Here is a 27929-nt window from a genome sequence, read left to right as displayed (position 1 = left end):
GATCTTTCAGTGCCCTGAGCTGACCCTGGCCCTTTCCTGCTCAAAGCACTCCGGTGGCTCCCCACTGCCCTCCAGTTTAGTCCAAATTATGAAGAGTCCAGGCTCTTCAGGCCCTGCTCCTGCTGACCACTCCAGGCCCTTCACGCCCCTCCCCACTTTGCACCTGACCTTCTGGTCAGGTGGAAGCTTTTTCTAGCCAGGTGGCAGCTTTGATCACTGCCAGCTGGCTGTCACAACCTGGAATGTTTTTTCTTCCTAGCAGACTTTTGTTCATCCTTTAGTGTCACGCTCAGATCACCACCTCTGTGAAGCCCTCCCTGACTACCACAGGTGGAACCCCGGGGACTGTGACAGCCTGTGTCTGTTCTTCCCCCATCTCTGAATCCAGGATCAAAAGCCCTTTGAAGTCACGTCCTGGCTATAAATCATCTCAACTCCAAACTCAGGGCTTACAAGGGGCCAGAGAGTTGGTCCAAGAGCTGATTGTCACAGCTGGACAGAGCTCGCATTTCCAGTTTTTGTTTTTTTGGAAAAAGGGTCTCACTCTTGCCCAAGTTGGAGTGCAGTGGTGCGATCATAGCTCACTGCAACCTCGAACTCCTGGGCTTAAGTGATCCTCCTGCCTCACCCTCCTGAGGAGCTAGGACTGCAGGGGTGTGCCACCACGCCCGGCTCATTTTTAAATGTTTTTGTAGAGACTGGTCTATGTTGCCCAGGCTGGTCTCAAACTCCTGGACTCAAGCCATCCTCCTGTCTTGCCTCTCAAAGTGCTGGGATTACAGGCGTGAACCTCTGTGGCTGGCTGCATTTACAGTATTTTGAGCGCCAGTTTGTTTCTGGTTTCCTGCTAACTTTGCTCCAGTTCTGTAGGGTGTTTGGGTCACTGGAGCCTTTGAGACCCAAGACATTCAACTTTTATTTCCCCCGATGTATGCTGAGCCTGGTCTCCCTGGGACCACCAGAGTGAGTCCAGCTAACCGAAGGTCTTCAAGGGGAGGAGCTGAGGACCCAGCATCTCCTGGCAGTGTACCTGGATGAAGTCCGAGGGGAGGTGGGTCTGGGTTACCAGGGAGTCCACTCCCTTCTGGTACCAAGAATCCAGGCCCCCACACTCCTCATTCCAGGTTTCTTGGTTCCCAGCCGCTTGAGTCCGATGCTGCCCCCTGGTGGGCAAATACCCCACCGTATTTGAGAGAGGCCAAACTAATTAAATACTTTTATTTACAACAAACAGACAAACCGACCTGCAAGGGAGGGCCAGTCCCCGTCCCTGCGGCGGTCACAGCAGCAGCAGAAGGTAGCGGTGGTGTGCAGGTCCAGCCGTCTCGGTGACCGGTGTGTGTGCGCGTCCCCCTCCCCGTGGCGGGGGTCTCAGCTTTCGGGCCCCCGCCTCGCCCCCTTGCCATCCCCGACTTAAGTAAGGCACAGCCCGCGCCCCCTCCCGCCCGGCCCGGAGCGCATTCATGACGGAGGCCGGCGCATATGGGAACAGCAGGCTTTTAGTGTCGCCCCCCGCAGCCCCCTTCTCCCCGCGCAGCCCAGATCCGGCAGGCGGCTCAGACCAGAGGCGGGGCGGGCGCGGGCGCGGGCGCGGCGGGCGGAGTGAGGATGAGGCGGATGCGCTCCACGCACAGCTCCGCGGCCTGGCGCGTCTCGCGGCACAGCGCCGCCAGGGTCAGGAAGCCGTGTGGCAGGTCTTCCACCACGCGCAGCGTCACCGGCTGGCCCAGGTTGCGCAGTCGCCGCGCGAACATGACCGAGTCGTCCAGCATGGGGTCCAGCGCACACGCCTACGGGACAGCAGGACGGACGTGGAGGGTGGGGGACCGACAGACCGGGGTCAGGTAGAGCAAGGAGGGGTTTGATGAACAAAGGGAGCAGGAAATATGGATACAGACAGGGGTGGACGGAGGCAGGAGACATGGTGGGTGAGGAGTTGGGGAGAGAATGAGGGAAGGCGGGGAGTGGTGGGAAGGAAGGGAGAATGACTTGAACTGCGCTCCCTGGCCTCTGTCCAGCCTCTCCCTCCCCATCCCGCCAAACCCACCTTTTTTCCCTCTTGATTCTCCAAGCCGAAGGGGCTGCCCCACTGATCCTGTCTCTTGGTACTCAAAATTGCAAAATAAAACGGAGGCCGCCCTGACTCCTGTCCTCCTCCCGTTTGTTTGGGGCATTGTTCTCTCCTGGGCACACGCCTGTCCCTTTCTCCCCATTCCGGAGCTCTTTCCCAGGTGCACCTGTGCACGGTCCCGCTCCTCCCTGGGTGCCCTGCTCCTCTCTAAATGCACCTGTGCCGGCCCCCTCTGGCGCTCACCACGATGTGCACAGGTGGCAGGCTCTTGAGCATGCTGTCGGGTGCCAACAGCGGTGACATGAAGGGGTTCTTGACTATAGGCGAGGAGTAGAGGGGCATCTGTGTGGCACCCTGGCTGGAACGTCGCGGGTGGAAACCCTCGGGGAAGGCGGCATTGACGCCCAGGCCTCTGTCCATGGGGCTCAGCTTATTTTTGGCCTCAGCCTCTTCCTCTGCATCCTCAGGCGGTAATAAGAAGTTGACATCGGAGGGTGTGGAGGGGCCAAGTGTCTCAGCTGACAGCGACATCTCGGGGGTGTCCGACAACATCTCGGAGTTTCCCCTCTGGCTCAAGTCCCTTAGGGTCAGGTTCTTGAGGGAATCCGTGCCCAGTGGGCCCTGGGGCTGGGCCAGCGCTGCTTCAGACACACTGCGGCGCATCGGCTCTGAGAGAGGGGGAGCAGATAGGCCTGGCTCCATTAGTTTGGGTGTGTGTGGCTGGCAGGGAATGCAATGGGAAGGGCAGTCACCTGTGGAGGGCTGTGAAAGGCTGTTTCCCCAGACTCGCCTAGGGAATGGGTGGAGTTCCAGATGCCCCAGGTGGTCATGGCGGGGGTGGGGGTGGGGTGGGGGTGGGGGATCGGGGGTGGGTCTTGGCAGTGGGGCTATGTGTCCTAGTGAAGGATGTGTGTGTGTGTGTGTGACTGGGAAGGTTAGGTGCAGTTTACCTCTAGGAACCTATTTTTTCTTCTAGATCAAGGAAATGAAAATAGTCCTTGGTTCATAGTTGGCAGGACTCAGTGGTTTAAGATGTGGGATTAGGTACTGCTACCCACTGGGAATTACAGTATATCAGTTTTTCATTTTTTGGAGACAAAGTCTCGCTCTGTCACCCAGGCTGGAGGGCAGTGGCTAGAACATGGCTCACTGCATCCTCCACCTCCCAGGTTCAAGTGATTCTCGTGCCTCAGCTTCCCGAGTAGCTGGGACCATAGACATGTGCCACCATGCCCGGCTAATTTTTGTGTTTTTTTTTTTTTTAGCAGAGACGGGGTTTTGCCATGTTGGCCAGGCCTCCCAAAGTGCTGGGATTACACTTACCACAGGGCGTAAATGGATCAAAGTGATTTGAATAGTGAGCAGGCCCAGTGGCTTGAAGGGAGGCTCTGTTCACAGGGAGCTAACAAGTCTCCAGGATGTATCAGATTCCTAGGGGTCTGGCACCTGTAGCCAACATGGATCTGCTTCCCCAAATTTCCTTTGTGTTCTTCAGTTTTATCCCTTCACATGACTAGGCAAGCAAGTGCCCAAATGATGCTAAAGATACACTTCCAGCCCACCTGGTGTGCCCAGCTTAGCCTCAGATCTGTTCATTTTATCAGACCCACACTGCCTACCACGAGGGCCAAGACCCTACAGCTTCAGTTTTTTACTTCTTTTTCTTTTTTTTTTTTGAGATGGAGTCTTGCTCTGTTGCCCAGGCTGGAGTGCAGTGATGCGATCTCAGCTCACTGCAACCTCCACCTCCCAGGTTCAAGTAATTCTCCTGCCACAGTCCCCTGAGTAGCTGGGATTACAGGCGTGCCACTATGCCTAGCTTTTTTTTTTTTTTGAGACAGAGTCTCACTCTGTTACCCAAGCTCGAGTGCAGTGGTGTAATCTTGGCTCACTGCAACCTCGCCTTCTGGGTTCAAGCGATTCTCCTGCCTCAGCCTCCTGAGTAGCTGGGATTACAGGCGCCTGCCACCACACCTGGCTAATTTTTGTATTTTTAGTAGAGACGGGGTTTCACCATGTTGGTCAGGCTGGTCTTGAACTTCTGACCTTGTGATCCACCCGCTTCGGCCTCCCAAAGTGCTGGGATTACAGGCATGAGCCACCGCGCCTGGCCAATTTTTGTATTTTTTTTTTTTTTTTTTTTTGAGACAGAGTCTTGCTCTGCCGCCCAGGCTGGAGTGCAGTGGCTGGCTCTCAGCTCACTGCAAGCTCCGCCTCCCGGGTTCCCGCCATTCTCCTGTCTCAGCCTCCCGAGTAGCTGGGACTACAGGCGCCCGCCTCGTCGCCCGGCTAGTTTTTTGTATTTTTTAGTAGAGACGGGGTTTCACCGTATTAGCCAGGATGGTCTCGATCTCCTGACCTCGTGATCCGCCCGTCTCGGCCTCCCAAAGTGCTGGGATTACAGGCTTGAGCCACCGCGCCTGGCCCAATTTTTGTATTTTTAATAGAGATGGGGTTTCACTATGTTGGCCAAGCTGGTCTCGAATTCCTGACCTCAAGTGATCCGCCGGCCTCGGCTTCCCAAAGTGCTGGGATTACAGGCGTGAGCCACCACACCCGGCTAATTTTTTTGCATTTTTACCAGAGATGGGGTTTTGTCATGTTGACCAGGCTGGTCTTGAACTCCTGACCTTAAGTGGTCTGCCCGCCTCAGCCTCCCAAAGTGCTGGGATTGCAGGCCTGAACCACCATGCCCCGCATCTTCCCTGGGACTTTTGCTGTGCTAGGCTGTCCCTTCTGCCCACCCTGGCTGGGCAGGTGATGGGAGTGAATCACTCACCTGCTATGGGCTCTGACATCTTTTGGGACTTGCGCCCACTTAACTCCAGGAAGGAGTTGAGCCATGAGGAGGCACCCAGACGGAAGTCTCGAAGGAGCAGGGCTGTGTCCCGCCGCACTAGCCCCATCATGCCTAGGGCTTTCTGGTCTGAGTTGGAGTGGTCCTCTGTCTTTGCACCTGCAGAGTATATGTGGGGAGCTGAGTTGTTTTCCTCTCTTTCTGGGCCCAGTCTTAACACGCAGAACTTCAGGCATCTGTGGCCCCAGGGACGTGAGAATATCCAATTGCTTCAAAAGGGATAAGGAGTCTGGGCGCAGTAGCTCACGCCTATAGTCCCAGTACTTTTGAAGGCCAAGGCGAGAGGATGGCCTGAGCCCAGGAGTTCAAGACCAGCCTGGGCAACATAGTGAAAAACACAAAAATTAGCTGGGCGTGGGTGTGGGCGTGGTGGTGCACGCCTGTAGTCCCAGCTACTTGGGAAGCTGAGGCAGGATGACTGCTTCAGCCTGGGAGGTCGAGGCTGCAGCGAGGTGTGTTTGAGCCACTGCACTCAGCCTGAGCAACATGAGACCTTGTCTCTCCCTCTCCCTCTCTCACACTCACACACACACACACACACCACACACACACACACACACACACACACAAAAGGGACAAGGAGTCTTAGATTCCTCCGCCTGGCCTCTCCTTCCTCAGTCACAGGAGTCCCGGTCCCCAGCCCATCCCTGCAGGACCCAGATATCCATGCAGTCCTGTTTCCCTGCTGAGAGTGTGGGCCTCACCAGCATAGGCACTGACACACTTGGAGAGCACGCTGAGGGGTAGCAGGGGGTCCATGAGGCTCAGCAGGCGGGAGGGAGAGGCGGCAGGCTGCAGCATTGTGGCCGGGTAGGCTGCCATTATGCCATCTGGCACCCGCACCCCGTAGGCTGCTGCCCGGAGAGCCACGGTGAAGCAGAGGTTCCCGCCTGCACTGTCCCCCGCAAGGCAGATTCGTTCCCCTGTTGAGCCTGGTTTGGGAGAGGGGTGGTTGGTTACAGCCTGGCAGGGGCAGGAGACTGGGGAGGGAGGGCAGGGAGGAACTCAAGCTGGGAGAACTGGGCTCTCCAAGGTGGGGTGTGGGGCACTCCAAGGCCTAGCAGACTGCAGTTTTAGAGACTGGCAGACTGAGGTACAGATTTGGGCTCATGTGGTAGACAGAGGATCAGGATGACTCAGGACCTGGAGAGGCGCAGGGAAGTGCCGGGAAAGTCTGTCGGGGCTGGAGGTTGGGAGCAGCGAAGGCAGGTGGTGGGGAAGGGGAGCTGAGCTCAGGCCTGTTGCAGGAGGGGGGCCTCAGAGGGTGGGAATGGAAGGTCAGGGTTCAGGCTCAGCACAGAGGGACTGGGCTGCAGGCTCTGTGCTCTGGGGCATGGCCACAACCTGCTCTGTGCCTCAGTGTCCTCCCAAGATGTTGATCTTCAAAGAGGGAGGTCAGAGAAGCTGGACTGTGGGCCAGGAGGCTGGCAGGACAGGAAAGCAGGGCCTGGAGCTACCAGAGGGGGATGGCAGAGGCCCAAGGAGACAGGACGGTGGGTGGGAAGTGGAGGTGGAGGAGATGGAGAGTCTGGGTGCCACAGTCGGGGACAGAGGATAAAGTGGCTGAGGCGGAAGATTGGGCAGGACCTGGGTGAGCAGGAGCTGGGAGGTGTGGGGGTGAGGAAGGTAGAAGGTGTAAGGCTGAGGCTGGAGGAGCTTGAAGCAGGCTGGGCAGGATGGGAGCAGGTGCAGGTGGCTGTGGGAGTCTGAGGCTCACCAAGGAGGGCGCAGTGCTTGATGGCCCAGCAGTAGGCGAAGAAGCACTCCTCCAACGCACGGGGGAAGGGGGCCTCGGGGGCCAGGGAATAGTCGATGGAGATGATGGGGGCACCCAGCTCCTGGGCCCAGCTCTTGAGGTAGGGCTCATGGGATTTGGAGGTCTGGGCCACGAAGCCACCGCCGTGGAAGTGCACTATCAGGGACTGCGAGCGGGGTGCCTGCTGGGGGCGCGGCCACAGCTCCAGGCTCCGTTGGCCGTTGGATTTTACCAGGCTGCTGAGCTCCTCACTGTCCTGGGGGTGAGGAGGGAGGTGGTGTGTGAGGTTGGGGAGAGCTGGCCAGGGCTGCACCCCTCCATGGGCATGCCAAGGCAGGGGCTGCCCGTGCTTCTCGGCTGTGTCCCTATCCCTGGCTGAGGCTGGAACCCTACCTGTCCTTCACGCAGGTCGTAGGAGATGAGCCTGACTAGGACAGGCCCGGGGCCTGTGTGGGCCAGTGGGGGTGAGATGGTGACCGTGAGTGTGGGGTCAGCAGTCAGCGGCATCTCAAAGGCTTCAGGTGGCAGGCTGAGCAGGCGGCTTACTCTCACGGTGGCCGATGCCATGTTGGCCAGAGACTGGAGGGAGGGGACAGAAGGGGTACTGGGGAGGGTCTGCCAGCAGGGGTGCCCTTCACCCCTCCCTCTGATCCCCAGTCTTTCCCCTTGTGTGCCATCCCTGGGCCTGGAGCCCCACAGAGACCTACTGTGGCCTTAGATGGGTCTCTGGGCCTCACTGTCCCCATCTATAACAGGCCCTCACCGATAGCACTTCCATCTCGGTGATGTTCCAGAAGGCTTTCCAGAAGTGCACGTCCAGGTTCTGTGTGATCCGCTCAAACTCAGCCCCACGCAGCTCGGGGTCAATGGCAAAGCGGCCGCTGGTGAAGAGGGAGCTGGCGGCCACACCTGGGGTTCGGAAGGGGTGTCAGGGAGCCCCAGTGGGTCAGGTTACTTGGGCAGGAGTGGGGAGGAGGGCCAGGAGGGTAGGCTGCGAGTAGAACCCGGCTGGGACTCACTGAGGCCTGTCTCGTTGCGTTTGTAGTGCTCTCCGAAGGACACCAGCCCAATGGAGATGGTCTGCAGGAATGGCCGGATGGCAGGTGTGAACTGTGGAGAGATGCGGCGGCGTCACCTACCGCTCAGGAGAGGGATGGGGACAGGGCAGGAGTGAGGCACAGGGATGTGTGGGGAAGACACGTTCATTGAGTAAATGTTTCATGAGCTCCTACTGTGTGCTGGGCATAGCCCTCACCTGGTTCAAGGACCTGATGTTCTCAAACGGAAAACAAATGATCAGCAGATAAGCAAAGCCATGCACAGTATCACAACAAGGAATGATTTGAAAAAAAAAAAAAAGGCAGTAGGTGGAGAGGACACGAGCGATGACTAGGGGTCAGGCTACTTAGCGGGTCTCGGAGGAGAGATCTGACTGAAGCGAGGGGAGGGTGTTCCCTGCACAGGGCACAGAGAGCGTGAAGGCTTAAAGGTGAGCTCATAGGAGACTGAGGCAGGAGAATTGCTTGAACCAGGGAGGCAGAGGTTGCAGTGAGTGGAGATCACTGCACTCCAGCCTGGGCAACAGAGCGAGACTCCGTCTCAAAAAAAAAAAAAAAAAAGGTGAGCTCATGCTTGGTGCTTGACCTGGGTAGCGACAGCCAGGGAGCCAGTGTGGCTGGAGCAGAGTGCGCAGTGGGGAGAGGGGCAGGCGGTGACACTGGAGAGGCAAAGGGGTCTCATGCAGGGCCTGGGCAGAGAAATTCGGATTTCATTCTCAGTGCAGGGTGGTGCCACTGGTAGGCTGTGAGGTGGGGAGTAGGATGGTGCAGAGACTTCCTGAAAGTCAGAGAGAGGATGGATGGGGAGAGGGGGCAGCTGGAAGACAGGAACAGGGAGATGGCCAGAGACAGCCCCCCAGGCACAGGGACCTGAGGCAGAAAGACAGCCAGAGAGGGTGACTGAGGCCTAGACATGGGGCCAGCCGGCCACCACAGGGGAAGGGGGAGACAGTGTCTGACAGAGCAGACAGGCAGTTAAGGAAAGATGGTGGGGGCCGGGTGCGGTGGCTCATGCCTGTAAACCCAGCACTTTGGGAGGCCTAGGTGGGCGGATCAGTTGAGGTCAGGAGTTTGAGACCAGCCTGGCCAACGTGATGAAACCCCATCCCTACTAAACAAAATACAAAAAAAAAAAAAAAAAAAAAAAAGACAAGACAATGGGGACACAGGATCAGAGAAATGAATGGAGCCGCAGGAGGCCAAGGCAAGGGACTGGTGCATTCTTGTGTTCACTCTACACTGGCTAAGGTCCTACTGCACGCTAGACACCGGGCTGGTCCAGTGACCAAGACAGAGGGGGCCTCTGCTCTCGCTAACATTTTAGAGGGGAGACTGCCCTGTACCAAAGCAGAGCTGGGCCCTGCCCCTGGCCAGGTGCCCAGTAGGCCAGAGGGCACCTGAATGCCTGGCTATTATGGCTGGGATGCTGGTTCAGGCAGCCCTGGGATCTCTTTCTCATGACTCTAGGGTCACGGCTGGGACACAGGGAGGAGCTGGCTGGCCCCGCTGGGCTGATCAATACTCGTGGGTTCAGCCCTGGCGAGGGGAGGTTTCCAGGAACACCTGGGCTGGGTTGCTGAGAACAGGCTAGCCCACAGGGAAGCCTGGAGACATGGGGTGGGAGGGGGAGGCTGAGGTGAGGGGAGGCCCAGAGAGGGCCAGAAAGACTACAGGGTCACATGGCTCCAGATCCCTCCCTGAGGGGTCTCAACCTCAAGTGACTTCAGAGGCCAGACAGGTAACAGAGTGGATGTATCTCCCGTGTGTAGGATGACAGAGAGTAGTGGATATCCTGGTGAAAAAAGCTCTGCAAGTTGGATTTCTTACTACCCAGCAGATATGACCTAGGGCCCATGAGTTTGAGACCCCTGGTGCAGCTCTGTCTGAGCTCCAGCCAACTTCCCCTTTCTGTACCTGCTGTTTGCTGAGTCCGATAATGCTGACCACTGTGGTTACTTTACCATATTATAGGCCAGGCCAGGGACCACCAGGTGCCTTCATCGTGGGCCCAGAGGGGCAGGGGGCTCACCTGGAAGCCCAGGCAGCGGCCATAGAAGCATCCCTTATGCAGCGTAACATACTCCCGGAGGAAGTCGGCGGTGAGCCCCTCGTCGCCCTCAAAGAAGAGCACCCCCGGCTGATTGGTAGCCAGCAGGCGCTGGGCGTAGTAGACCAGAGCGCGGAGCTGGGTGAGGGCAGCCAGGTAAGCCTCCAGCTCGGCCAGGTTGTGGTTGGTGCGGAAGAAAATGCTGCGGCGGTTGGAGGCCACATAGCGGGATTTGTGCAGGAGGTGTGCCACGCAGCAGCGGGCTGTGTGCACCAGGCTGCGGTACCCATTGGCGGGTGTCTCTGGGTCCAGGTCAAAGAGGTGCGCCACACCCAGCAGGCGGCCCAGGGCCGGCTCCAGCCCCAGTGCCTGCTCCCGCACACCGGCAAAAACGCCTGACAGCCTCTGGGCCGTTTCCCCAGGACCCTGGCTCGAGAAGAAGGCTATGTTGTCCTCCGCCAGAGTCACCAGCGACTGTGTCATTGTGCGCAGGTCCATGTTATAGATTAGCTTCGAGGCTGTGGGTAGGTGGGGAGGCCTGTTAGGCGGGGCTGGACCAAGCCTTGCTCAGCTGGAGCCCAGGAGTCTGGGCCATAGCTTATCCGCTCCTCCTTCAGACCCCAGCACTGTCTTCTTTCAGTTCCAGGAGCCCAGGACCCCAGGTTCCTCCTCCTTTCGACACAAGAGGTCACCCTCTTGTCTCTAGGAATCAGAAGTTTGGGGCCCCAGTTCCCAGTGCCTTTGACCCTCCTCAGGAGCCAGAAGTTTGGGCCCTCAGCTCCTCCTCCCTCAGACCCAGGAGTCCAAGCCCCAGACCCTTCCTCTTCAGGACCCAGGAGCCCCTGCTGTCACCTCTTTGGGACTCAAAAACTTACTGCCCTGGCCTCCTATCCCTTGGACCCAGGAATCCAGACATTCCCTGAGCCCACACAACTCTGCTTCCCTAACTCATTCATCTCTCCTATGATCCAGGAGGCTGCCGGTCCTTCTTTCTTCAAACTTCCAGGGACCCAAGAGTCCAGGCACCTGTCTCCATGAACTCTCCTGGGGCCCAAGACTCCTTCTCCTAGATTCCAAGAAGTCTAGACCTCCAGTTGGTCCCCACTCTCAGGACTCTGGAGTCCAGGTCCGCCATCCCATCTTTCCTTCTTAGGCCCCAAGTGCTACCCACAGGCCCTTCCCCTCCAACAACATTTGGGAGAGTTTAGCCTGAGTCCTCCCATTCCCATCTCTCCGGACCCTGGTCCCCAAGCGCAGCTCTCCCTGAACTTAGGAGTTCACAATTCTAGACTTCACTGATGAGTCATTCCTCATTCTTCAAGTCTGGCTGTGGTAGCCCCTCCAAATCCCAGTTCCCTCCCTGTTTCTCTGAGAGATCCCAAAAACTCAGTCTTGCTTCTCCCCCAGTGTGGTCCCCTGGCCTTCAGGCTTGTCCACTGGTCCTGGGTTGCATGGCCGGCCCTGCTCCCCTGCCTGGAACAGCGATACTCTTTGCTGTTATCGACCTTGAGCATACCCGCGCAGGTCCCGGGCTGAGAGCTTTCTGTGTGTTTGCTGCTTTAGCGCGCTAACCCGCTGGGACCCATGTCACCTAGGTTCAAATCTCTATTGTTGCCAGCATCCCCATTTTATAGGAGAGGAAACTGAGGGTCAGGTTTTTTTTTTCTTTCTGAGATGGAGTCTCGCTCTGTTGCCCAGGCTGGAGAGCAGTGGCGCGATCTCAGCTCCCTGCAAGCTCTGCCTCCCGGGTTCACGCCATTCTCCTGTCTCAGCCTCCCGAGTAGCTGGGACTACAGGCGCCCGCCACCATGCCCGGCTAATTTTTTGTATTTTTAGTAGAGACGGGGTTTCACCGTGTTAGCCAGGATGGTCTCGATCTCCTGACCTCAGATCTGCCTGCCTCGGCCTCCCAAAGTGCTAGGATTACAGGCATGAGCCACCGTGCCCTGCCGAGGCTCAGGTTTTAAGTGAGGAGGTTAAAGCTGCACTTCAAGTGGCAGAGCTTTTGTAAACCCAGCTCTCTGAGTCCACAGCCACACTTACGTGGGGCTCCCCGCTAGGACTCTGGAAACCACACCTCAAAATTTGCCCTGGACTACGTCTGATTCGCCACACTTCCCGGTCCCCAGTGATCTTCCCTCTGAGATCCTTTCCCAGGCATTCAGGCTGTCCTGTTTCTTGGATGCCTTGTCACTCAGGTCCTGAACAAGCTGCCCTTGGTGGAATGCTACCATCTGCTCCAGGGACTTCCCTCCCAAAGCCCAGCACCTTGCCTGTTCCCCTAGAAGAAGGTATTTCCTTTCCCTTCTAGGTCCTGGGGCCTGGCAGCGGCCATTCCTGTCTCTCAGCTGGCTGCACACTCACCCCTCCTAGGCATCTTCCGAGCTCCCCGGGGCTGAGACTGCTGGTCTGTGGCTAGTGCCAGTAGCAGCCTGGGGCTATAAACCCGGGGGCGGGGCTGGCCTGCCCAGGGTGTAGCCGCACAAGCCACCTCCCACCCAGAAAGATCAGTGAGGACCACGTGCTGTAAACAGAGTAGAGGGCCCAGCTCCCTGCCCTGCCCCCCACCTGCTCCCAGACTCAGCTCAACTGGTAGTCCTGCTACAGGCTCCTCTGCCTTAGAACCCAGGAGTCCACACCCAAGCCCCTCCTCCCTCAGACCCAGGAGTCCAGGGCCCCAGCCCCTTCATCCTTTAGGACCCAGGAGTCCCAGCCCCAGTCCTGAACAAACTGTCCCCTCTCACCCAGCCAGGGGCTGCCCTCTCTCTCCCTAGAGAGGATTCAGGGAGCCAAAGGCCCAGTGATCTCAGCTCCCGCCTCCTAGTCTGGCCCTGGCACAGCCAGCCCCAGCTGTTGGGGGGAGAGAGGAGGTAGCCAGCCCTGCCTGCCCCTCCTGGAAGGACAAAAGCCGATTAACGGCAGTGCCAGGCTCAGCTAGGGGCCTGCCTGCTGGTCCTACTGGGTGGTTGAACACACCGGGTACCCTGGATCTGCCACTTACCCCTCTCAGCCCACCCTGCTGTGATTGGCATCCCCACCTCACACATAGGGAAACAGAGGCTCAGAGAGATGCTTCACCCATGTCATTCACCTGTGTCATTCCACACACTCCTTGTCTGGCCTCAGCTTGTCACCTCAAAGAGGTACTCCCCAGTTGCTCCTCCCCATCTAAGATATGCATGCCACCATTATTTTCTGCCATGATACTTAGTTCTGTTCCATCCTGCCATTTGACACTTTATAATTTGTCTACATGTTTGTTCATCTCCCCCAGGACAGGACTAGGTTTTATGGAGCCATGAAACTTATAAGGTACAGGGGCGTGGCCCTTTGGGAAGAAGAAATACAGAATTACAAATACAAGATTAGGGCCTTGGGCCGGGCGTGGTAGCTCATGCCTGTAATCCCAGCATTTTGGGAGGCTGAGGCGGGCGGATCATGAGGTCAGGAGATCGAGACCATCCTGGCTAACACAGTGAAACCCCGTCTCTACTAGAAATACAAAAAATTAGCCAGGCATGGTGGCGGGCGCCTGTAGTCCCAGCTACTCAGGAGGTTGAGGCAGGAGAATGGTGTGAATCCGGGAGGCGGAGCTTGCAGTGAGCCAAGATCGTGGCACTGCACTCCAGCCTGGGTGACAAAGTGAGACTCTGTCTTAAAAAAAAAAAAAAAAAGATTAGGGCCTTGGAAGGGGCCTGGGTGACTGAGGGGCCCTGAGGCCTCAGGGTCATTTGCTTGGCTGGAGGTGAATCTTCTGTCCCCCGGACTGTCATCCCCCAGGTGGCCCTGGGGCGCACAATGGGATCTGCCACGTAGCAGATGCTCAGTGGATATCTGAAGCAGGAAGGAAGGCATGAAGAGGCAGAGTGAGGGCAGAGGGGCTAGTTAGCTCGGGAGAGGACTGCCCCTTCCCAGGGCTGGCGGATAGATGGATAGACAGAGGCCTCAGGAGTCAGTGTTAGGCTTGCAGCTGTGAAAATGGGACGATGTGGGCTAGGCACGGTGGCTCATGCCTATAATCCCAGTACTTTGGAAGGCCAAGGTGGGTGGATCACAAGGGCAGGAAATTGAGACCATCCTGACTAACATGGTGAAACCCCGTCTCTACTGAAAATACAAAAATCAGTGGTATGGTGGCGCATGCCTGTAGTCCCAGCTATTGGGAGGCAGAGGCAGGAGAATGGCTTGAACCCAGGACGCGGAGGTTGCAGTGAGCCGAGATCACGCCACTGCACTCCAGTCTGGCGATACAGCGAGATTCTTGTCAGAAAAGAAAGGAAGAAAGGAGGCCGGGTGCGGTGGCTCACGCCTGTAATCCCAGCACTTCGGGAGGCCGAGGCGGGTGGATCATGAGGTCAGGAGATCGAGACCATCCTGGCTAACACAGTGAAACCCCGTCTCTACTAAAAATACAAAAAAGTAGCTGGGCGCGGTGGTGGGCACCTGTGTTCCCAGCTACTCAGGAGGCTGAGGCAGGAGAATGGCGTGAACCCGGGAGGCGGAGTTTGCAGTGAGCGGAGATCACGCCACTGCACTCTAGCCCGGGTGACAGAGTGAGACTCTGTCTCAAAAAAAAAAAAAAAAAAGGAAAGGACGAAAGAAAGAAAGGAGAGAAGAAGGAAGGAAAGAAAGAAAGAAGGGGCCGGGCGTGGTGGCTCAAGCATGTAATCCCAGCACTTTGGGAGGCCGAAACGGGCGGATCACGAGGTCAGGAGATTGAGATCATCCTGGCTAGCACGGTGAAACCCCGTCTCTACCAAAAAATACAAAAATCTAGCCGGGCGAGGTGGCGGGCGCCTGTAGTCCCAGCTACTCGGGAGGCTGAGGCAGGAGAATGGCGGGAACCCGGGAGGCGGAGCTTGCAGTGAGCTGAGATCCGGCCACTGCACTCCAGCCCCGGCGACAGAGCGAGACTCTGTCTCAAAAAAAAAAGAAAGAAAGAAAGAAAGAAGGAAAGAAAGAAGGAAGGAAGGAAGGAAAGAAAGAAAGAAAGAGAAAATGGGATGGCCCAAGCCCTTGCTGGCAACCCTGGAAACTGCACTTGGCCGTTCTGCTGGCTCAGGATGGGAGACAGGGTTTATAAGTGGGGCCATGGCTCGTGTGTTCTGCATGCGGTTTGCTTTGTGGGCTCACTCGGCCTTCCTGAGATGGTGTATTGGGTGATTTTTCTCTGCGGCACTTGTCACCGTCTAGCATACTATACAATTTACTACAGGAATACCTTGCTTTACTGTGTGTGCCTCGCACGTATTGCATTTTTTACAAATTGAAGGTTTGTGGCAACCCTGTTTCAAACAAGTCTGTTGGCACCATTTTTCTGACAGCAGGAGTTCACTTCGTGTCTCTGTGTCACATTTGGTAATTTTCACAGTGTTTCACACTTTTTCATTATTATTATATCTGTTATGATGATCTGTGATCAATGATCTCTGGTGTTACTATTGTAATTGGGGGCACCACCAACCATGTCCACGTAAGAGGGCGAACTTTACCGATTAATGTTTTGTGTGTTCTGACTGCTCCACTGACCAGCCATTTCCCCTATCTCTCTTCTCCTCGAGCCCACATATTCCCTGAGACGTACACTATTGAGGCCGGGTGTGGTGGCTCACGCCTATAATCCCAGCACTTTGGGAGGCTGAGGCGGGTGGATCACTTGAGGTCAGGAGTTTGAGACCAGCCTGGCCAACATGGTGAAACCCCATCTCTACTAAAAATAAAAAATTAGCCAGGCATGGCGGTGTGTGCCTGTAATTCCAGCTACTCGGGAGGCTGTGGCAGAAGAATTGCTTGAACCCAGGAGGCGCAGGTTGTAGTGAGCCAAGATCACACCATTGTACTCCAGCCTGGGCAATAGAGTGAGACTCTTTCTCAAATAAATGAAATGAAATAAAAAATAAAAAATAAAATAAAATAAAATAGAAATCTGGCCAATTAACAACCCTACAATGACTTTAAAGTGTTCAAGTGAAAGAAAAGTCTCGTGTCTCTCACTTTAAATCAAAAGCTAGAAGTGATTAAGCTTAGTAAGGAAGACATGTCCAATGCTGAAACAGGCTAAAAACTAGGCCTCTTCTGCCAGTTAGCCAAGTTGTGAATGCAAAGGAAAAATTCATGAAAGTAGTTAAAAGTGCTACTCCAGTGAACACGTGAATGATAAGAAAGTGAACCAACCTTGGCCGGGTGTGGTGGCTCACGCCTGTAATCCTAGCACTTTGGGAGGCCAAGGTGGGCAGATCACGAGGTCAGGAGATTGAGACCATCCTGGCTAACATGGTGAAACCCCGTCTCTACTAAGAATACAAAAAAATTAGCCAGGTGTGGTGGTGGGCACCTGTAGTCCCAGCTACTAGGGAGGCTGAGGCAGGAGAATGGCGTGAACCTGGGAGGCGGAGCTTGCAGTGAGCCGAGATCACGCCACTGCACTCCAGCCTGGGCAACAGAGCAAGAGTCCGTCTGCAAAAAAAAAAAAAAAAACCCAGAAAGTGAACCAGCCTTATTGTGGATATGGAGACAGTTTGAATGGTCTGGATAGAAGGTCAAACCAGCCACATTTCCTTAAGCCAAAGCCTAATCCCGAGCAAAGCCCTATCCTTCTTCAATTCTATGAAGGGTGAGAAAGGTGAGGAAACTGCAGAAAAAAGGTTGGAAGCTAGCAGAGGTGGATTCATGAGGTTTAAGGAAAGAAGGCATCTCTGTAACATAAAAGCGCAGGGTGACAGCCGGGCACCGTGACTCATGCCTGTAATCCCAGCACTTTGGGAGGCCGAGGCAGGCAGATCACCTGAGGTCAGGAGTTTGAGACCAGCCTGACCAACATGGAGAAACCCTGTGTCTACTTAAAATACAAAAAATTAGCTGGGCATGGTGGTGGTACATGCCTGTAATCCCAGCTACTTGGGAGGCTGAGGCAGGAGGATCACTTGAACCTGAGAGGCGGAGCTTACAGTGAGCCAAGATGGTGCCACTGCACTCCAGCCTGAGCAACAAGAGCGAAACTTCGTCTCAAAAAAAAAAAAAAAAAAAAATTGCAAGGTGATGTGGCAAGCGCTGCTGGAAGAGCTGCAGCAAGTTATCCAGAAGATCTAGCCAAGATCATTGATGAAGACGGCTGCCTTAAGCAACATATTTTCAGTGTAGATGAAACCACCACGTATTGGAAGAAGATGCCATCTAGGACTTTCATAGCTGGAGGGGAGGTCAGTGCCTGGCTCCAAAGCTTGAAGGCCAGGCTGACCCCCTTATTAGGGGCTAATGCAGCTGGTGACTCAGTTGAAGTCGGTGCTCATTTATCATTCCAGAAATCCTAGGGCCCTCAGGATTATGCCAAATGTACTCTGCCTGTGCTCTTAAATGGAACAAAGCCTAGATGACAGCATGTCTGTTTACAGCATGGTTTACGGAATATTTCAAGCCCACTGTTGAGACGGACTGCACAGAAAAAAACAAAATATTTCTCAATGACAATGCACGTGGTCACCAGAGAGCCCTGGTGGAGCCATACGAGTGGATTAATGTTGTTTTCCTGTCTGCTAACACATCATCTGTTCTGCAGCCCACCGGCCAAGGAATAATTTCCACTTTTAAGTCTTATTATTTGTTATTATTATTTTTAAAATTTTCAGTTTTAGAGATGGATTCCTGCTGTGTCGCGCGGGTTGGAGTGCAGTGGTGCGATCATAGCTCACTGCAGCCTTGAACTTCTGGGCTCAGGTGATCCTCCCACTGCAGCCTCCTGAGTAGCGGGGACTACAGATGGGCACCACCATGCCCGGTTCATTTTTTTTTTCAGGTTTTTAGAGACAGAGCCTTGTGACGTTGCGTGGGTAGCTGGTTTTGAACTCTAGGCCTCAAGAGATCCTCCTGCCTTGGCCTCTTGAATAGCTGGGATTATAGGCATGTGCCACCATGCCTAGCTCTAAGTCTTATTAAATAATAAAAAATAGAAATACATTTTAAAATAGAAATACATTTTGTAGGCTGGGTGTGGTAGCTCACACTTGTACTTGCAGCACTTTGGGAGGCCAAGGTAGGAAGACAGCTTGAGACCAGTTTGAGATTAACCTGGGTAACATAGTGAGACCCTCCCCATCTACAAAAAAAAAAAAAAAAAATTAAAAAAAGAAATACATTTGATAGCCAGGAATAATGGCAACAAAGGATTTAGACTATGACATAGACTTGGTTGAAAAAGCACCAGCAGGATTTGACAGGACTGACCCCATTTTTTTTTTTTTTTTTGAGACAAGTTTCGCTCTTGTTGCCCAGGCTGGGGTGCAATGGTGCGATCTTGGCTCACTGTAACCTCTGCCTTCCAGGTTCGAGTGATTCTCCTGCCTCAGCCTCCCAAGTAACTGGGACCACAGGCACCTGCCACCATGCCCAGCTAATTTTAGAATTTTTAGTAGAGATGGGGTTTTACCATGTTGGCCAGGCTGGTCTCAAACTCCTGACCTTGGGTGATTTGCCCACCTCGGCCTCCCAAAGTGCTGGGATAATAGGCATGAGCCACTGTGCCTGGCCTGACCCCAATTTTGAAAGTTCTACTGTGGCCAAAATGGTATCAAACAGCATCACATGCTACAGAGAACTGTTTTGTGAAAGAGTTAATTGAAGCAGAAAACTTCATTGTTACCTTATTTTAAGAAACTGCCACAGCCACTTTCCACAACCACCACCCTCGTGAGTCCGCAGCCACTACCACTGGGGCAAGACCCTCCACCAGCAAAAAGATGAGGATTTGCTGAAGGCTCAGATGATCATTAGCATAGTATGGGGCCAGCCGTGGTAGCTCATGCTTGTAATCCCGGCACTTTGGGAGGTCAAGGCAGGAGGCTCACTTGAGGCTAGGAGTTCGAGACCAGCCTGGGCAACATAGTGAGATTCTGTCTCTACAGAAAAAAAAAAAAAAAAGTACATGGTATTTTAAGATATATGTTATTGTACACTTAATGGACTATAGGATAGTGTGAACATAACTTTTCTATGCACTGGGCAACCAACAAATTTGTGTGACTCGCTTTATCAAGTGGTCAGGAACCAAACCCCAAATAGCTGAGACATGCCTGAATTTAGATTGTTTGCTCTCTGTCTTCCCCACTAGATTGTAAGTTCCCTGAGGGCAGAGACTTTTGCCTGTTTTATTCAGCCCTTAGGCAGTGCCTGGTGCACTGCCACCCCTTGGTAAAGTGGTAGCATCCATGCTGGTAGGGATCTTTTAAGGTAAGGAGTGGGGGCTGGGCACGGTGGCTCACGCCTGTAATCCCAGCACTTTGGGAGGCCGAGGCAGGTGGATCACCTGAGGTCGGGAGTTCGAGACCATCCTAGCCAACATGGAGAAACCCCATCTCTACTAAAAATACATTAGCCGGGTGTGGTGGCGCATGCCTGTAGTCCTAGCTACTCGGGAGGCTGAGGCAGAAGAATTGCTTGAACCCAGGAGATGGAGGTTGCGGTGAGCCCCATTGCACTCCAGCCTGAGCAACAAGAGTGAAACTCCATCTCAAAAATAAAATACAATAAAATAAAAAGATGAGGAGAGGTGACATTTCCGACAAAACAAGTGACTGCACAAAGGAGTGGGGAAGGGGCTGGACCCAGGCACTAGGGACTCCAGGGCTCTGCCCTTTGTCCTGTTCCAGGCCGCTCCCTGAGGGCTAGGCTGGGTGGAGCTGGCAGGAAGGGATGTTAAGGCTGCCAGAAACTTGCCAAGAATCCCTGGCAGAGGGCACTGGGGCAGGGGCAGGCCCACCGGGGCCGTGGGTGCAGACTAGGGCAGAGGTAGGGCAGAGGGGATTTGGCTTTGGGGGGTGTCCCACTGACTGGGCACTGGACCTTTCTTTGCCCTAAAGAGTTTCTGGACAGCTGAATCCGATTCCTGGGAACTGAGCAGGAATAAGGTGGGCGGTGGGGAAGGAAGTGGGGTGGGGGTAGATGGGGGATGGAGGAAGGGTCAGGTCTGGGGCCTGGGAGGAAGCAAAGGCTTCTGAAGCCAGGAAGCCTGGAATCAGATGCAGGCGGGGACAATGAGTGGCTGGATAAAAGAGCAAACATTGCACCAACAGTCTCTACGTGCCTAGTGCCTGGTCTCTTTGTGTGTGTGTGTGTGTGTGTGTGTGAATTTAAAAACAGGGATCAAATCTAGCTGTGTTGCCTAGACTGGTCTCAAACTCCTACGCTCAAGCAATCCTCCTACCTCGGTCTCCCAAAGTGCTGGGATTTCTTTTCTTGTGTGTGTGTGTGTTTTTTTTCATTCTTAAAGGAGGTGATGAGATTTCTTTATGTGTTGTATGTGAAGTGACTCATGTCACCTGCCCCACAACCCATGAGGGAGGGACCATTATCATCCCTTTTGGCAGATGACAAAATTGAGGTACAGAAAGGTGACATGATCACTTGGGGTCACACGGCCAGCAAGGGGCAGCTCCAGGGCAGCGCTGCTGATCTCTGCTGTTTCCATGTGCTGCTCCCTCTGTCTGTGCTTCAAAGTATATGCTTTCTGTTAGGTGTGAGGGTGTCTGGGGTTTATGTGTACATATGCACCTCTGCAGGTATGTGTCATGGCTACCATGTCCTGGCCTGTGTCCGTTGGCACTGGTACATTTGAAGGTATGAATGTTTGTAGGCAAGTGTCATGGCCTATGTGTGTTTCTTAGCCTGTGAATGTATCTGTGTCTCTGTTTCTCTTGGCCTGTGAGCTTGTGTGGGCGTATTTGTTTATGTATAAACGGATATACATGCTTGTGCATGTCTTGGTCTCTGCATGTGTGTTGAGAACAAACCTCTCCCCATTTGCTTAAGCTGGAACCCAGGATGTCATCCTGGCCACCTCCCCACACTTCAACTCCCATGTAATCCATTCCCTAGTCCTTCCTGCCCACTCTGCCTACCAAAGGCCTATGGAACCTGACCCTTCTCCCCACCTCCACTGCCTCCTCCCTGGTGCAGGCTGTAGCATCACTATCTGGGTGACTGTGACAGCTCTTTATATAGTTCTGATTTTGTTCTCTTTGATTTGTTGTCTGCATAGCAGCCACAAGATCCTTCTAAAACATGAATCTGTTCACACACTTCCAACCCTTCAACACCCTCTCCCTTGCTTTCAGGATAAAGCCCCCAATCCTGGACATGGCTTGCCAAGCCAGGTACCATCCTCCTCTCTCTCTCTCTTTTTGAGACAAAGTCTCATTGTTGCCCAGGCTGGAGTACAGTGGTGCCATCACAGCTCACTGTAGCCTCAACCTCCTGGGCTCAATTGATCCTCCCACCTCAGCCTCCCAAGTAGCTGGGACTACAGGTACACCCGACAATGTCTGGCTAATGTTTGTATTTTTGGTAGAGATGGGATCTTGCTATGTTGCCCATGCTGGCCTCAAACTGCTGGATTCAAGGGGTCCTCCCACCTTGGCCTCCCAAAGTGCCAGGATTACAGGTGTGAGCCACTGTACCCAGCTACCATCCTCCTCTCTTAACCTGCCTGCACTATTTCCTCTTCCTCTTCCTCCTGGCCCTGGCTGAGCTCCCTCTGCACTGTAACTCAATGCTTCCTCAAGCCTCAGGTCTTTCTCCATCCTGTCCACTCTGTTCCCCTGCCTGCCCCCTGCACACGTAACGCCTGTCCATCCTTGGGTCCAATATTGCCTCCTTGGGAAGCCTCCCAATTCTATCTTTCCAGGGTATTTTTCTCTGTTGTATTTATCACAGTTTACAATCATAGTCTTATTTGAGTAATATCTGTGTCCCCAGCTCAACTGTGAAGCTGTTCTTCTTGCTACCGAGAGCCCAGGCCTGGCACAGCTCAGTGTTCAATGAATGTCTGCTGAATGAATCTGTGTGACTGGAACCTCTTGGGCCCAGAATCAAATTTGGGCCCACAGCAGTTGTGGGCCCACAAACTCCCTGCCTGGAGGAGGCTGGGGCAGCCATCTCTTTGCCCTCACTAGCCAAGTAAGGAAGCCTAGTGCTCGCTTCGGCAGCACATATACTAAAATTGGAACGATACAGAGAAGATTAGCATGGCCCCTGCGCAAGGATGACACGCAAATTCGTGAAGCGTTCCATATTTAAAAAAAAAAAAAAAAAAAAAAAAGGAAGCCTAGGCGGCCTTGGTCCCTCAGAGCCCCAGTGTCGTCATCTGGGAAATGGGATGATCATAAGGACACTAGCCTCATCCAGTTACTGGCAAGATGAAACTGATGACGAGAATTGCTCCAGCCAGCCCAGATGCCCTTGAGGCAGGAGTGAGGTCTGATTAATTTATCTAAAGCCTGGCAAGAGGGCGGGGCCTCAGGAAATAATGACAGGCAAATCTTGGAGTTTGCAGGAATGGGCCTTTGTGAATGGCTCATTTTGCAGGGAGCCCTGCCCAACTGGATTCTGACTCCTCATGACAACCCCAAGGGAAGCATGATTATTATGATCGCTGTTACAGTTCACACATTCCTTCACTTATTAATCCAATAAATATTTGAGTACCTATTTGCCTGGCATACCAAGCTCTGGAAGTACAGGGTAAACAAGGCAGATACAGCCCTGCTTTTAGGATGTTCACTGTCTAGTGAGAACTAACAGTAACAATAACCTTCAGTTCTCCTGAGGGTTTGCTGTGTGCCTGTGCCAAATGCTCTACACTCACTCTAACCTCACAAAAGGAGGTACTCCTATCATCATACCCATTTTAGAGCTCAGAAAGCTGAGGCAGGGAAAGAGGGAGTCTCTTGTCCAGCACATCACAGCTCCCAGCCTGAGGAACCAGATCTTCAACGCCCACGTTTCTTAACTACAGTCTGTACTGCCTCTGGGTATGCTATGCTGGTGTGAGGCTCAGTGTCTTGCTGTGACAGCGAGTGCCCTTGGGCTTCAGTTTGTCTGCCCTCTGAGCCTGTCTGAGCCTGTGTGTGTCTGGAGCCAACTCCAGGTCTATTCTGGGCTAATGATGTGTTCTATGGCAGGGGAAGCAATGAGTTTGGGGTCCCGGGGGGCTGAGGGGTGGTGTTAGTTTCCTTCTTGAATGGGAACTTCCCACAGGTCCCCATGCTGATTGATAACTGCTTGTAACTGAGGACGTGCCCCTGCCTGAGGCTTGCAGCATTTCTGTTGGTCTGTCAGCCTTTGTTCTGCCTTTTGAGACCTGAAAATAATGTGACACCCTACAGAAATCAGGCCTTCCCTTTTCCTGAGGCAGGTGTGCAGGTCTGAAGCCAAGCCAGGGCCACTTGTCCTGGAAAGGGTAGGGGTCAGGGCTAGGCCACAGTGGAGCCGGCTGAAGCAGGTGGGCTGACAATGAATGGATGGATGGATGGACTGACTTGCCGAGTGGGAGGCCGGGACTGCGATGAGCTTTACTGGCCCCGCTGCACTCTCCACTATGGGTACCCCTTCCTCCTACCTCTCCTTGACTCACCCCTAGACTTCCTGTTTGAGTAACACCTGCTAACCTCCTTCCCCCTTATCCTCTCAAGAGCGCTGGAGCCCTGAACATCGGCGCTTGAACCATTCCCCAGGAAGAAAAACACTGAGGGCAGCCGTTGCCCTTGGTCACACGGCGAATATGGAATCCGAGCAGGAACCGTGGTCCACGAGGCTCGCATTCCGGACTCTGCTCCCAAGCCGATCCGGGCGTCAGCTAGTCCCTGTGCCAGGGTGGGCCTCTCGGCTCTCACATCACCCCCTTCTCACAGTGGATCATCCCGTTTTCCCCGCAAGCGGCAATGGGCCAGTCCGCGGACCCCCCCCCCCCACTCCTCGTGGCAGTGGGCCAGTCCACACTGTCCCCACTCCCCCGCAGGATGTACGAGGTTCCTTCTGGGCTGCTGCCGGTCTCCGCGCGCTCACCTTTGGCCTTGCCTTTTCGCCACCGCCGGCGACCGCGGCTCCTCGAGCTCTCTTTGGCATTCTTCGAGGCCGGGGCCATAGCGGCCTCGGCGGGTTCCATGCCACCGGCCGACTCCATCAATTCCCCGCGGTCCTTGCGCGGGGGCCAATTCCAGCCGCGAGGCCCTGCCCGGAGGGCCAATCCTCGCTACACACTACCGTCGGGCCCCCCATTACCCAATCCCGAACTTGCTATTCTCTGGGTCCTGCTCCCTAGCCAATCCTGGTCTCCCTCCGCTGCCGTGCTCCGCCCCCAACCGCCAGAATTTAAGATCTGGCTCCGCCCCCTATCGCGCATTAAAGGGCTCGCGGCCAACAAAAAGGAAGCCCTGGGGGCAGCGAAAAGCGTCCTACCTGCAGGACTGGTGCGGAGCCCGGTGGGGAGCACCCCAGCAGGGAAGTCCCGATCTTCCCACGTGCTGGGAAGCCTCCCATGTGCTGGCTCTGTCTCACCATCCCACTCACCTTCCCAGGGAGGGATCCCCTAGAACGCGGCCCGGCCCACCTTTTGAAGGGGTGAAAGTGGGGCGCCTCTGGGCCTCTGCCTGGGGTGGGGGCGGGCCAGGTCCTCTGCCAACTCAAAGTCGAGGCGGGGCGCCAGCGCTGGAGGCGTGGCTGTGCCTGACAGCCGTTGGAGGAGGGAGCCCCGCCTTCCCTCTCCTGTCTCCTAGTTCTCCTATTGCGCTTTTCCTGGGGGTTCTTTCTCCTTCTGTCTCCGCCCCCCAGTCCATGCTCCCGAGAATGGGGGTGGTGGGTGGTGGTGGCGGCGAGGACGCTCGGCGCCTGCGCACTAGCTTCACGCCGCAGGCCGGCCCAAGAGCGGAGGTAGAGGGAACGACGCATGCCTGAGAAAAGGCGGGAAACAGAGGAGGCTCGAGGCTTGCGCACACGCACACAGCTAACTGCTTCTGGACCGCCTGAGAGGCGGCCTCGCCCGCCGTGGCGGTGTGGAGCGGGCATCCCTTGAGACTGTGTTCTGGAGGCCTGGAGAAACAGCTTTCCATCCTCAGCACTGGGGAGAGCAGGCCTCAATCCCTGTCTTTGCCTGCTGCCCCTCCTCCTTCCCTCTCAAAGCATACCCACCAGCCCCGGCTCTGAGAAACGTGTTATCCTCTTATCAACTCTGGGAGATACAGGACGGACTGGCCTCTGGGCGGTGGGGCCGCCATTGCCTGCCCTCTGGACCAGGGCCTCACAGATGCCCTCAACTTCCGGATTAGGGCTGCGTTGCTTTTTCCCCCCACGTCAGGGGACTTCAACAAGTAACCTCCAGTTCCATAGATAAAACTTGCAATCCTCCCTTCTCCATGGTAGGGGTTTTGAGCCTAGAGAAGGAAGATCGGAGCTTCCTGGGGCTCCTATGAAGCAGGCAGGGGGCAGCACTGGGCCCTGTGAAGAGGCGGAGAAGGCGAGAGAGCGCCTGCAGCGAGCCCAGAGCCTTGGGCCCGTTATCTTCTGATGCTGCTCCCCCAACTTTCCTGCCGTCAGCCCCTGACCTTGCCTGAGACCTTGGCGGCTCCTGCACCTCCTCCCAGCTCCTCCTTGCTGAGAACACAACCTGCAAGGCCATTCCGCCTGGCTGGACTGAGTCCCCTATGGAGGCAACCTGGCAGGAAGCAGGTGTCTTCCTGGCAGCAGAGGACAGATCTGGTAAACTGAGGGACTGCTGATGCCCCGATGTTCTGCCTAGCCTGCATGGAAACTCCAGAAGGGTAAGGTCCCATCTGGCATTGTATTGCTGGGACTTATGCCTGTGTCTGCCCCAGAGCTGGTGCTCGGTCAGTTTCTGTGGATGGATGAATGAATACTGGCAAGAGGGCCACTTTCCTGGTCTCCTGGTCCCTAGCCCAGAGTGCCTTCCCACTCTGGGATTTGATTTTCCCCACATCCTCTGTAGGGAGGGAGCCTGGTCCAGGGGAGAAAGACCCCGGCTTCAAATCCTGACTTTGCCACTTCCTAACTGCATAGCCCTGTGCAAGAACCCTTACTTCTTTATTGTTCTGCCTCAGTGTCCTCATTTATAAAATGAGGATGTTGGCCAGTTGCTCGGTGGCTCATGCCTGTAATCTCAGCACTTTGGGAGGCCAAGGTGGGAGGCTTGCTTGGGGCCAGGAGTTCGAGACCAGCCTGGGCAACATAGCGAGCCCATGTCTCTAAAAAAATGTAAAAATTAGCTGGGTATGGTGGTGCACCTGTAGTCCCAGCTACTCGGGAGGCTGAGGTAGGAGGATCGCTTGAGCCCAGGAGTTTGAGGCTGCAGTGAGCCGTGATCATGCCACTGCACTCCAGCCTGGGCGACTGAGACTGGAATGAGACTTCGTTTTTTCTTTTTTTGAGATGGAGTCTTACTCTGTCGCCCAGGCTGCAGTGCAGTGGGGCGATCTCGGCTCATTGCAACCTCTACCTCCCGGGTTCAAGCGATTCTCTGCTCATCCTCCTGAGTAGCTGGGATTACAGGCACCCGCCACCATGCCTGGCTAATTTTTGTATTTTTAGTAGAGACGGTGTTTCACCATCTTGGCTAGGATGATCTTGAACTCTTGGCCTCAAGCAATCCACCTGCCTTGGCCTCCCAAAGTGCTGGGATTACAGGCGTGAGCCACTATGCCTGACTTTTTTTTTTTTTTAAAAAATAATGGGGATGTTGATCTTTATCTCAGGATTGTTGAAGGATGACCAGAGCTAACCTGATACACCATACGTTTTTAGTATTTCTTACGTAAATGAATGACTGTCCCTGAGAGGCTTCAATTCCTCCAGGTTCAAACTCACCTGTATCCTGGTAGTGTCTGTGATTCTGGGCACTGGTTTTCTTATGTGGCGATGTCCCACCATATCCTGACATCACTTTATAACCAGATTTTCTTTTCAAGGGTAGCTTCACTCCCTGGGCCACCATTCCACCCATCGTGGCTAGAGACTCTGTGTCTGAAGATGATCCCACCTCTGATTCTGACTCAGAATCTGTGACCCACTCAGAAAGTGCCTTCCACTCTAGGGCTGATCGCTGTTTGGATAGTTCCTGCAGTTTTGTTAGAAATCCCAGCTCTATCAAAGATCCTTGCTTGGATTTGGCTCCCTGGACTGGAGTTGTTTGCTGGTATGACTGTTCAGGTGTCTCTTGGGATATAGATTCAGTCGGAGCAGATGGCTCCCTTTTGGCTGCAGGTTTAGCCTGGGCTGCAGGTGTTGATTCAGCTTCTTGTTGAACTGGAGGTGGCTCTCCTGGCCCAGACCCTGGCTGGGCTACATGTCTTTCTCTCAATACTGGCTCCTGTTGAGTTGTAGATTCTTTTCCTAGCCCAGGTCCCTGCTGGGAGGCTGGTTCCTGTTGAGTGAGGGGCACCCTTTTGACGTGAGGTGATTGCTGTGGTGTAGGCTTCTGTGGGGCAAGAAATTCCTCTTGTGAAGCAGATTTTTGTTGGGCTCTAGGATCCTTCTGGGATTCAGCATCATGTTGTGCAGGGGTCTCCTGCTGGGTGAGGGGTCTTTGCCTTGAATCAGGCTCCTGTTGGGTCTTCGATTCTGGCTGGGCTATGGGTGTCTTTTCTGGCTCCGGCGTGGTTATAGGCCTCTGGTGTGGCTCAGGTTGCCAGTCTGGCCTAGATGCTGACTTAGAACCTGGCTCCATTGTTACTTCCCTCACGGGAGATATTGATCTTCCAGGTTTCATCCTTCTGGGCTCCCACCCAGCCCTCTCTCTTCACAGATATCTCATTGATTCCTCATGATGGCATGTACCCTTGGGTTTCACTCCATCCTGGCATCACTGGTCTTCCTTTTTAAGGCAGCTGGCAGTGGGCCGATCACAGCTGGCCCCCACTAAGTAGTGAACTCTGTGCCTCTTTCTTTGGTGGGAGGATTAGGAATAGGAGGAGGCTATGTGCCCAGCACTCTCTTACAAGAAGGGAGGGGCTTGCTCTCTTGTGTCATAAATAGGGCCCCAGGGCCCCACCCCACCCACCACTCAGTTAAAGTGTTTCTTCTCATAAGACAAGCACCCCAGTTTAGGCTTCTGTGTCATCTGGGATGATAGAAGCCAGATGCTGGATAAGTGTTCCTTTTTTCTCTCTCCTGATGTTTGAGGAAAGCGTCATTCGGGGGCAGTCTCTGTAGTTGTTGTAATAATTATTTCCTTCTTTGTTCCTTCCTACAAATGGTTGCCAGATTATTTATTTATTTATTTATTTATTTATTTATTGAGACAGAGTCTTGCTCTGTTCCCCAGGCTGGAGTGCAGTGGTGCCATTTTGGCTCACTGAAACCTC

The 27929-nt window shown here is 54.5% G+C and overlaps 1 protein-coding gene and 1 non-coding gene across 3 annotated transcripts; one reads left to right on the top strand and one right to left on the bottom strand.

Annotated features, from left to right (window-relative positions):
* Positions 1-1202: 1202 nt before the first annotated feature.
* On the bottom strand, positions 1203-27569 carry LIPE (lipase E, hormone sensitive type). Of its 2 annotated transcripts, XM_033197393.1 has the most exons (10): positions 26434-27569; positions 9772-10307; positions 7704-7794; positions 7448-7593; positions 7078-7263; positions 6646-6940; positions 5633-5860; positions 4851-5027; positions 2315-2739; positions 1203-1790 (listed from the first exon to the last, which is right to left on the bottom strand). In XM_033197393.1, exons 1-10 carry the CDS (start codon positions 27332-27334, stop codon positions 1557-1559), a joined length of 3219 nt encoding a protein of 1072 aa, XP_033053284.1. In that variant the 5' UTR covers positions 27335-27569; the 3' UTR covers positions 1203-1556. The 2 variants fall into 2 exon arrangements, with proteins under 2 accessions (XP_033053284.1, XP_033053291.1); XM_033197400.1 differs by lacking the exon at positions 5633-5860 and having other exon boundaries at positions 1480-1790; positions 26434-27563.
* On the top strand, positions 21749-21855 carry LOC117076056. The gene has a single exon (XR_004434222.1). It is a non-coding gene; the product is annotated as a U6 spliceosomal RNA (small nuclear RNA).
* Positions 27570-27929: the final 360 nt, after the last annotated feature.

The sequence above is a fragment of the Trachypithecus francoisi genome, unplaced genomic scaffold (genome assembly GCF_009764315.1).
Source record: "Trachypithecus francoisi isolate TF-2019V2 unplaced genomic scaffold, Tfra_2.0 Contig01705, whole genome shotgun sequence".
Classification (NCBI taxonomy): Eukaryota; Metazoa; Chordata; class Mammalia; order Primates; family Cercopithecidae; genus Trachypithecus; species Trachypithecus francoisi.
This window is presented reverse-complemented; position numbering and strand designations above follow the sequence as displayed.